The sequence below is a fragment of the Pithys albifrons genome, chromosome 21 (genome assembly GCF_047495875.1).
Source record: "Pithys albifrons albifrons isolate INPA30051 chromosome 21, PitAlb_v1, whole genome shotgun sequence".
Lineage (NCBI taxonomy): Eukaryota > Metazoa > Chordata > Aves > Passeriformes > Thamnophilidae > Pithys > Pithys albifrons.
The window spans coordinates 2595683-2606232 of record NC_092478.1 but is presented as its reverse complement, the minus strand read 5'-3'; the positions used below and the strand labels follow the sequence as shown (position 1 = coordinate 2606232).

Genomic DNA, 10550 nt, shown 5'->3' with positions numbered 1-10550 from the left:
TGGACACCCACACAACGTGAAGATTTTGATCTGATCATCTCTCTGAAGAGTATCTGTTTGCCCAAGAGCATCCAGGTTCTGTCTGTGTTCATTTTCATCTTGCAGCATTTCCTTTAAGAGGTGAGACCTACAGACAGGCTCACGATGTGCACAATGAGTGATTAGCAGAATTATAAAGTCAGAATAGTTAATCGCATCTCTCAAAAGTTTCTCCTTCCTGATTTTGATGGAAGCACATTGATATAGTCGATAAATAAATGCACCAGATGCACTTGTGCAAATAATCCTTCTCTCTTCCTATTTGATGGTGATGTGAGAGAAGGAGCTTGCAGGGTTAGAGCTAAATCCTCTGGCAGGGTAATGTCTTTGTTGTGGTGTTGTGACGCTGCTGGAGACACTCCAGCAATCCTGGAAAAGGGGATTTTACATAACGCAGTGCAAAGAGAACAGCGAGGCTTCTCCTCTTTGCTACTCCGCTTTTTTGATTACTATTTTTATACCGCACCTCGTTAGTTCATCCCATGCTCCGGTTGAAGGTGGACTGTGAAAGCCTTGCAGATGCTGCTTGCGCAGGAAATTGGTAATTAGCAGCCATTACGCAGGATAATTAGTGGAATTAAACCCATGCGTCTCGGATGTGTGATGCGATGCGGTGGGCAGGGAAGCGCCGACTTCCTGCGGCCGGTTAGAAATCTCGGTTTTCCGCTTTCCCGGGAATGCCATCCCTGCATCCTGGCGGTGCCATCGCTGCTGGCTGAAGGTGACAGCCAGCCCCGGGTGTCGCCCGGCGCGGGGCCAATGGCGGGGCGTGTTCCTGCATCCCGCCCATGGCGAGGGACAGGCTGCGAGCGCGGCCACCCCAATGCGCGCAGCAAATGCCATTGGCGTGCCAGGGCGCGGCGGAGCCAATCGCTCCCCGCACTGTGCAGCCAATGGATGCCGCGCTCCTGCCCGGCCCCGACATCGGCTGCGGGGCTGGAGGGCCTCGGAGCGGCGGTGCCAGCGCAGCCCTGCCCAGCGCGGACCCGCGGGGTGCTCCCCGTGCCTGCCGCGATTCCCTTCCCAACCACAGCGATGCCACTGTGAGCCCTCGGGGTGACGCGGCGAGCGACGCGTCCCGCCCTGCCCCGGCCCGCGGGTGGCGGGGACAAACCGCGCTGACCCGGGCTCTGTGTCCCGTTCCGCAGTGCCACGGCCGCCCGACCAGCGGACCTGCTCCCCAGAGCCAGAGGGATGGTGGTAGTCACGGGGCAGAACAAAGTGAGTGGGAACCCGGATGATGCCATGTCGAGCTCGGATGCAGAGGATGATTTCCAAGAGCCGGCCACTCCTACTGCAACCCAGGCAGGGCAAGCGCTGCCTCTGCTGCCCCAGCAGGTAAGAGCTGCTCACCTGGCGAGGGCCGGGGATGGCCGCACGTAGTGCCAAAGAACCCGGGATTTCCCTGCTGGAGTATTTGTAGATACCCAGTTCTGAATGTTTGAATAAAACTAAGTCTCTCGAATTTATTTCAAAGCTCGGCAGCTTTAGTTGTAAGTTCTATCCATGTTGGGACTTGAGAATTATAATTAAGTGTTTTTCCTGGTACTTAAGGCATCCTGGGGTGTGATATTAAGATTTTAGGCCTGATGTAAATACAGAATCGATGGGGGTTTTTTAGGGTATACAAAATCACTGGAGAGTTTTCAAGGGTATGGTCTAGTAGTGTAGGGACCAGCAGAGTAGCAGCTGAAAGCAAGTCCCAAGACTCTGAAATTCCTTCTCTTTTTTTCCCCCTCTGTGTGTGTGTCCCTGTAGAAGGGGGTGGGACAGCGTTTGTTTTGTTTTTCTCTTCCCCACAAAGAGCCAAGAGGAGGAATTCATGCTTTTAATGAATGCCTGGCCTTAGAGCTGGTACCTGCTGTTTCAGATTTCTAGCTCCAATTAAACCTCTCAGTGGTTCCACCCAGCAACCAAAGTGTCCAAACTGTTAACCCTCGAACCTCCCTGGTAACAGAATCCTAGAATGGATTGAGTTGGAAAGGACCTCCAAGATCATCAAGTCCAACCCTTGGTCCAACTCCAGTCCTTTTACCAGATCATGGCACTCAGTGCCACAGCCAAGCTCAGTTTAAAAACCTCCAGGGATGTGGAATCCACCCCCTCTCTGGGCAGCCCATTCCAATCCCTGAGCACTCTCTCTGCAAAGAATTTTTTCTGCTCTCCAACTTCCATTTCCCCTGGCAGAGCTTGAGCCCATCGTGCCCCCTTGTCCTATTGCTGAGTGCCTGGGAGAAGAGACCAGGGCAGCACAGCAGAGTTTATCCCCTTGGCCAAGCCTGGGTGGAATCTTTGGGAATCTCAGAGAGCTGATGGTGTGATTGCCTTGGCAGTTCCCAGAGGTGGTGCCCCTGAACGTGGGCGGGATGCATTTCGCCACCAGGCTGTCCACGCTGCGGCGCTACGAGGACACGATGCTGGCCGCGATGTTCAGCGGGAGGCACTACATCCCCACCGACGCCGAGGGCAGGTACTTCATCGACAGGGATGGCACCTACTTCGGGTATGTACAGGGAGGTCCCTCCCGAAGGGTGGCGATTTTAAAGCAAAACAGGCGTTAATGGTTGTTTTCCTTCTGGCTGAGTCGTGTTTGTGTAGTAGGTAAATGTTGCTGGTTGGCATCTCCACCTTCAAAGCATCACGAGGATGTTGCAATTAAAAAACTATTTCAGTTTTTCAGTGGAAAAATAAACAACAAGCAATGTTTTGTATTTGGACATAGATTATCTTCTTTCAAGGTGTCTGGTTGTTTTGATGTTTTAAAACATCATTTTCGAAAGGATTCACTTTTCCTTTGCAGAACCTTTGGAGTTGGACCAAGGGTTGGACTTGATGATCTTGGAGGTCTTTTCCAACCCAATTAATTCTATGATTCTAACACTGGATTTTAATTGGTATTACAGCATCTGTGATAAAGAGGAAATGGAAGGAATGATGCATCCAGGTTTCTTGCACAGCTGAAAATATATTATTTTCAGTCTTTAAACTGGATACAACAGAACTGGTAAAAAAGCCCAAGCCTCAAAGAATTTATTTTTCATAATTATTTTTGCTGGTAGTGCCATATTCCTTCAGCTTCAGGATTTCATCTTAAGTGTTTAGTTTTTATTTTTAAATCCACTAACAATGGTCTTATTAATGCTCTGTTTGACTTGGTGTGAGATTGCCAGAAAAGGTAACCAGAGTTCTTGGGTCCATGTTCACAGGGTAAGGTCTTTGCCCAAAGCACATGGTGGAATTTATCTTACATTTCTTATTTCTCCTTTGTTGGCATTTCCTTAATGTCTTCAACAGAGAAGGACTGAATTGTTTTCAAATGACATTTGGGTTGTACCATAATCTGGGACAGAAATAGATTAAGCCACTGTATTAATTCTAAAATTATTGTGTCTTTACACGTGGCAATTTGCTGGAAAATCAAATAATTTGTGATATTATCAATCTGGATTGAAAATACAGCTGGAACAGAGCCAAGTTAGCACGTGCTGTATTTGTTGACAGTCTGAAGAAAATGTCAGTAATGTTTGTTTCATTTATATTAGTTTAATACTTATAAAGTGATTTCTTTCCCTGTTAAAAAAATCTTGTCACTTAACAGTGTTCCAGAACTGCCAGGAAATGTTGTTTCTCTTTTTTTTTTTTTAATTCTTATTTTGTATAAGGCCCTGATCCTGTGTAGAGAAACCTCCTTTGCCAGTGAACCATCCATTGAGACAGAATCCTGGGTCTGTGTGGGGTGAAATGTCCCTACACAGGATTTTCTGGGGAAAGATTATTTTGTCACAGACCTCAGTTTGAAATGCAGTGACTACAATCTCTTTCTCATGAAATACTCTGTCGTCTTCCATTTGAAGTGGTTCCTCCACACTGAATTTAAAATGCAATTTTTTTTTTAATGAGTTTTGATATTAACAGAGGCTAAATGTGGAATAGTGACTTGCAAACAACATGGCTTTAAAAACATCTGTTGGGAAAATGGATCACTTATTTTGGTTACTGTCTAACCAGAAGGATTTCTGTCTCAATAGAGCAAACAATGAATATCCAGCATTTCTTCTCCTTTACCACCTGCAGCAGTTTTTGGCAGAAATGTGTTTCTTAATAATATTCTTGCCCTTTTTTCCAGAGACATCCTTAACTTCCTGCGCTCTGGTGACCTGCCCCCGAGGGAACGAGTGAGGGCAGTTTACAAGGAAGCTCAATATTACTCCATAGGACCTTTGCTGGACAGTCTGGAGGACATCCAGCCTCTTAAAGGAGAAAAAGTCAGACAAGCTTTCCTGGGCCTCATGCCCTATTACAAAGGTAAAGAAACAAAGTGTTCCTGACTGTCTCTTCTAGTGTGATTCAAGTGTTACACGTTGTGCTTTCCATCTGCTTTTGGTTTCTGTTGGATTTCCAAAGCTTATTATGTCATTTTCATGCTGTTTAGGTCTTTGATTTGTTACAAGGATGGGGATTTTTATTTAAAAGAGAGCAAGATCTAGGCCATAACATGCAAGCCTTATTAAATGGGAGGGTTTCTCTGCATTTGTCCTGTCAGGACCTGCAGCTGAATAAACCTGAGCATGTAGTAAGGACCTCAAGTTCACCTGTCACGACACCTGAACTGCACAGACACAGTTCTTAATTGAGCCTTTTAGGGGCTTTTCAGGGGCTTCAACCCCTATTGTTAAATAAATCATTTGACTGCATCTCATTTTATGGGGTTTTCTGGTAGTTTATGTCTCTGTCTTCTTTGTCATGGGTTACAGTTGTAGTTGTGGAGAGAAGGGAAGCAGAAGAAAAGGGGCAACTGTGTTTACATTAGCAATATTTAAACTATTCTTGTGCAAGGATATTTAAGTTTCAGGACTCTATTCAGAGTGACTTTTTCACACAGTTACACACAATATTACAACTTATACACACCATGCAAACTGTCTAACATCACACAGCTATAGCTAATTAGTAAGTAATACATATTTCCTAAAAATTGTTAGATCTAAACAGTCTTAATGTAACTTATTTGAACTTGATAAAAGAGCTCTATTAATGTTACTCCACGCAGTTTCTGCAGGCTTCGTTTCCAGCTCCTGTGTGAGCCCAAGGTCTCCAAAGAGATTCCATTCTTATCTCAGAAGCTCCACCTGCAAATCCATCCTTGGTTCACTACCTTGGAAAGGCAGATCTTCCCTGACATTCACCAGATAACTGGGATTGATTTGATTGCTGTTTATTTTGCTGCATGCAGCTTCTTTTTGTGGCCAACATTGTGCTGAGGCTGATCTTATGCTGAGAATACCTCACTAAACACTGCAATAATGTTCAACAGGAACTAAGTGCACCTCTTTAGCTCGGTGATTCAGTGAGAATTACACTTTGGGGGTTTCCTTTTCAGACCACTTGGAACGGATCGTGGAGATCGCCAAGCTCAGGGCCATGCAGAGGAAAGCCAGGTTTGCCAAGCTGAAGGTGTGTGTGTTCAAGGAGGAGATGCCCATCACTCCCTACGAGTGTCCCCACTTCAACTCGCTGCGTTTCGAGCGCAGCGAGGGCGAGACGAAGCTCTTCGAGCACCACTGCGAGGTGGACGTTTCCTTCGGGCCCTGGGAGGCCGTGGCCGACGTCTACGACCTCCTGCACTGCATCGTCACCGACCTGTCTGCCCGGGGCATCACCGTCGACCACCAGTGCATCGGCGTGTGTGACAAGCACCTCATCAACCACTACTACTGCAAGAGGCCCATCTACGAGTTCAAGATCACCTGGTGGTGAGTTGGGTGGCCCAGGATGGTGTGAAGGATGAAGGACTTGCGGGGGCCGATTGGTTTTTGGGTGGTTTCTGCGACGTTGGCTCCGCTGCTCACATTCCTGGGGGTCAGCCCGCCGTGGGCTGAACCTGCTGCACAGGTGGGAGAACCTCTCAAGTCTTGGCAAACCAGCCTGAAATCAGACTGTTGTTGGCTCAGGTACCTCAATGAGGCACAAACCACAAATCACCTCACGGGAAGGATGGAGAGGAGTGTCTGAATCTTCTGGAAGGTGCCCCAGCCACGTGGCCTCTGTCCCAGTCCCAGAGTGGAGCTGCAGGGCTCTCCTGCACTTTTGGGAAGCTGAGGTGCCAGTGTTGATCATAGAATCACAGAATTATAGAATTGATTGGGTTGGAAAAGCCCTCCAAGATCATCAAATCCAACCCTTGGTCTGTGGTTCAAGTTTACCCACTTAGAAACACTTTAGTTCCTACTTAAACTTCCCACTTTATACAATGGAATAATTCCCAGCACAAAGATTCTGGAGATGTAATTTTGATGTAATAGATAATTTAAAAAACAAGACAAAAAGGAGTATTCCCTATATATTATCAGTTGTTGTCAGGATTAAGCTGTATTTTTTTCTAATTAAGAATCTGCATCGTGAATTATAATGTTATATTTTAATTATTATCATTGTTATAACAAAGAATAGCAGATTTGGAATATATTCCTTAATGCTTTTAGGAATAATAACTGTCCATGGAAGACTTGTGCCTGTTTTTAGCCTTAGAAATTCTAAATGTTTACAATATCTGCAAAGGAAAAAAAAAGAAGCTCTATAGAATCAGGTCAAAAAACCCCTATATGTGTGTTCCTATTAGCAGAAGTAAGAGGAATATTTAATGTATATTATTTTATTACTGACTCTTTTTACATTCTGTGATATTAAACTTTGTTCTGAAGTCAGATGACACTATACAAGTGCTTCCTTCACTTCACCTTCTTCAGACAATTAAGTCTTTTATTTTTATCATTCTTGTTGATCCTCCCTGGTGTCAGATCAGGAAAACCAAAAGTCAACCTTCATATTCAAATATTTCTCCAATTATAAATCAGTATATCTGGGTGGTAAATCCCATTCTGTGCTGAAAGAGGCAGCCACTGCAGGATCACAGATATATATATATATATATACACACACATATATATATATATAAATATATATATATATACACACACACACACTTCTGACATGAGTAACCACATCCCAAAGTTGAATTTTCCTGGATATCCAAAACTGAAAGGGGTATCTAAACATCTAAAGATCTTCATGTTTAGTGGGCTACAGAAAACTCAAGTGTTTTACTAAAAGACCCCACTTGAAGGGGCTTTAAAATTATCTTAAGGAGAGAGAAAAAGTCAATATTTGCCTATTGCATTCCACTGGATTAGTTAGTCCAAGAAAATTGCTTAATGACCAAAACACTTCAGAAAAACATTAATTGCAGTGATGAAAAAACTCAGTTACCTGAGCTAATTTTTCGAATAATTCTAAAAACTTTATGATGAAATTTGTCTTGCAAAAAAGAGGCCAACTTGCATTGTCATAATTGGGAATTTTTAGTAAATTATCTCTCTTAAGTGGGGGCTCCAATGATCTCCTTGTAAATGTTTATTTATGAGGATCATTGTCAAGTGCTGAATTTCAAGTCCAGAGCTTAAATTTGAAATGGAGGGAATTACATGCATTTGGATCTTAAGTTTGTTTAAATTGTTTTCTTAAAAATTGGCCTTTGTGTTACAAGTTCTTGTGTTTGGCAGTTCAAAATTAAGAGTTAAATTGAGACTAGTGAAGTTTCCCTACAATGAGAGGAATTTTCTTGGTTTCTTCACTGCTTTGCTGGCTTCATTTTCTTTTATTTTCCCAGGGCATCTTAAACTGCAAACCACAATTTCTTATAAAATTACATAAGATCTTAAACCCCTTTTTGATGGATTTTTTTAAGTTTTGGGAAGTCTGTCTGGGAGACACCTCATAATGTAATATATGCAAATCCCTGAATTTGTTAATGTGAATAGTTTTGAGCTTTTGTGGTTCAGTTTTGTAATGGTCTTCCCTGAAACTGGCAGGAGTGGTGAGGGTTGAGTTAAACTCTGGCCCTCTGATAAGCCAATTTATGCCTTGGGGTATCTCCTGCCCTCATTTTGTAAAATCGCTCATCCCAAAGGCATTTGATGTAGGAAAAAGTAAAGTTTTTGTGGGTTTTTTTTTTCTGTTGTGCTTCCAGGAAAACCAGGAATCTTCCTTGATTCTTATCAGTGAGTCATTAAGAGAGTCAGGGCTTGGTAATCCACTCACACTCTGCACTCTAAGCCTCTTCAGCAGCAAACAAAGCCCTCCCAGGGCTGGTCTGGCTCACACAAGTCCTTGAAGGCAAAACTCCAACACTTCTGTATGAGAAACGAGCTGATTTGCATAAACACCTAATTTGGCCTTTGCTGAGGGATTGTTCAAATTCCTGCCAACTGAAGGATGTTGGTATTTTAAACTGTTCCAAGCAATAGCTTTGTTAAACCCTGATCTGCTCTGAGCCACTTGTTCCAGTGAGAGGCTGGCCAGGTTATTTTGATATTGCAATATGGTGACTGCAGGTTGCTAAAGACTCAGTGAAAAATCTTAACTACTGTCAAAAATACCTGAGTAAATTAATTAAACTTACTTATAATCACCTTAATTTCACTCTTCTACTTATTTTTTTAAATAAAGACTGTTAAGAAATATAAACTTCCTTCTCTTAAGGGCTTGCATCTGTTTAATAGGAATATGTATTCAGCCTAAGTAGGTGTATTTTGGGAGTTATATTCTGGTTTTTATTGCTTGATATGGGCTGAAGGGCAACAGCATGAGCCCTTATCTGTTTGGGTTTTTGTTCTTAAAAAACTAATTACACATCTAATTAAAGGCCATGATTTTCTATCTTCATTTGGCACTTGCAGGCCCTGGGAATGAACCCTCCTGTCCCAGCTTTATTCTCACTGCTCATTGTTTATAGATGATGTGGGGCAGGTGACGTGATGAGGAAGAGGATGGAAAGGCTCATGTCAGAGCTGGTTGTTCCCATTGCAGAGTGTTCTTTGCCTTTGATTTCAGCTCTCGTTGTGTGTGAGGCAGAGGAACATTCAGCACCTTCTGTGTGAGCTCAGTCTGTCAGGAACTCAGGGCAACTTGCACTGGGCATTTATTCCTGTCAGTGTTACAGTTCATTGGGTTGTGAGTCTGGGAGATAAGAGGGTGGGAAAATCCAGTGGCTGTGGATTTGATGCCACACCTGGGTCTTTCTTTTCTGTGTGGCAAAGCAGAGTAATGGTTTGGGACACAACTGCCTGACAGGTACGAGATGACTTGAGAGCAGGGACTGTAGAAAAATGATCTCTTAACCCACCATAACCCTCTGGGATATATTTCTTTCACATCCTTCATTTAATAACTACTTTTCTCTGGGCAATTTATAGACTCCCCTGGCTTTAGGTTGTGGTTGGCATTGCTGAGCCTGCAGTTGTGTTGAGTTCTCTGGTCATTTCTATCTAAACAGTTGTAAATGTTTTCAGGTTGTTCACACACAGCAGAACCACCAGGATGGTTCTGAGTTTTGGGCTATGGAAACATAATTTCACTTAACAGAACCCACCCTCCCAATCTTTCATTAAATTTCTACAAAAAAAGCTTATTTCAGAGGGTAATTATGTTCTGTTTATCTCCTGTATATAGTTCTCTAACTGGAAATCCCTTTCCAGAACAGCAGTTCTTAGTCATTTTACTTACACAAGCTTAGTATCAGTTTACCTCCACTTTCACTGTGACTTTTCTAACTGGGTTTTGTTTTGCTGAATTATGACTTGTGTGTCTATGCATTGTAACCTGTAATGCCTTTGAAAATCCAGCCTGGATGCCAACGATCAGGGTTTGGAATTATCTCCAAATGTGTTTTGTTAATAATTATGTTGATGTGTGATGTTCAATACTGTGAGTACTGCAGTGTTTTATTTCTTAATACTTTTGACTTTTCAGTTCAGGTAATATACAGTCTATGTTTTTTATTTAAACACATAGAAGAATATGTGGATATAAATTTGTGTTGTGCAATAAAAGATTATTATACTGAAAACTGCTGGAATTTGGCTCATCTGCTCTGCAGCCACTCCCATGCCCCTTAACACTCCCTGGGATGAATTTGCTTTGTGTGACTGATGGAAATGAAGACACCAGGCTGGGTTTGAATGGCACGAGGGCTCCTTCATCACCTCCTCAGCACATGGCACTGACCCACAGCATTGCACTTCTCTTTCCTTCCCTCCACTTCATGTGACAGTGCACAGAAAGTCCCAGTGGCTGCCCTGGATTGTGCAATGCTTGAAAACAAAGTTTCTCGACTTGCTTGGTGGGCTGTGTTCAGAAATACTTGTTTCTGAAGTAACTAAAAATACCCTTTCCTGGCTGTCCATCTGTCCATCTGGAGCAGTCCCTGTTTCAGAGCAGCGTGTCTGTGGTGAGACCCACTGGGGAAGGGAAGGAGAAAAAACAGAGACCCAAAGCAGGTAACTGAGAATGGAAAGAGGACTAAGTTTGAAAGAGCAGCGGCACTTTCTGGTTTTGCTGCGGTCAGCGGGGTCAGGGCCTGGGGGTGACAACAGAGGAGCAGAGAGGGAAAGGAGGGGAAGACAAGACACTGAAAACTATGGATCTAATCGTAATTCCAAGAATTAGGAACGTGT

At 43.4% G+C, this 10550-nt stretch overlaps 1 protein-coding gene across 2 annotated transcripts; it reads left to right on the top strand.

Moving 5' to 3' along the window:
* Positions 1–688: 688 nt before the first annotated feature.
* Positions 689–9914, top strand: KCTD7 (potassium channel tetramerization domain containing 7). Of its 2 annotated transcripts, none has more exons than XM_071575096.1 (5): positions 689–760; positions 1188–1377; positions 2373–2542; positions 4166–4344; positions 5420–9914. In XM_071575096.1, the coding sequence occupies exons 2-5, from the start codon at positions 1234–1236 to the stop codon at positions 5794–5796; spliced, it is 870 nt and encodes a 289-aa protein (XP_071431197.1). In that variant the 5' UTR covers positions 689–760; positions 1188–1233; the 3' UTR covers positions 5797–9914. The 2 variants fall into 2 exon arrangements, with proteins under 2 accessions (XP_071431197.1, XP_071431196.1); XM_071575095.1 differs by lacking the exon at positions 689–760 and adding an exon at positions 939–1082.
* The last annotated feature ends 636 nt before the right edge of the window (positions 9915–10550 follow it).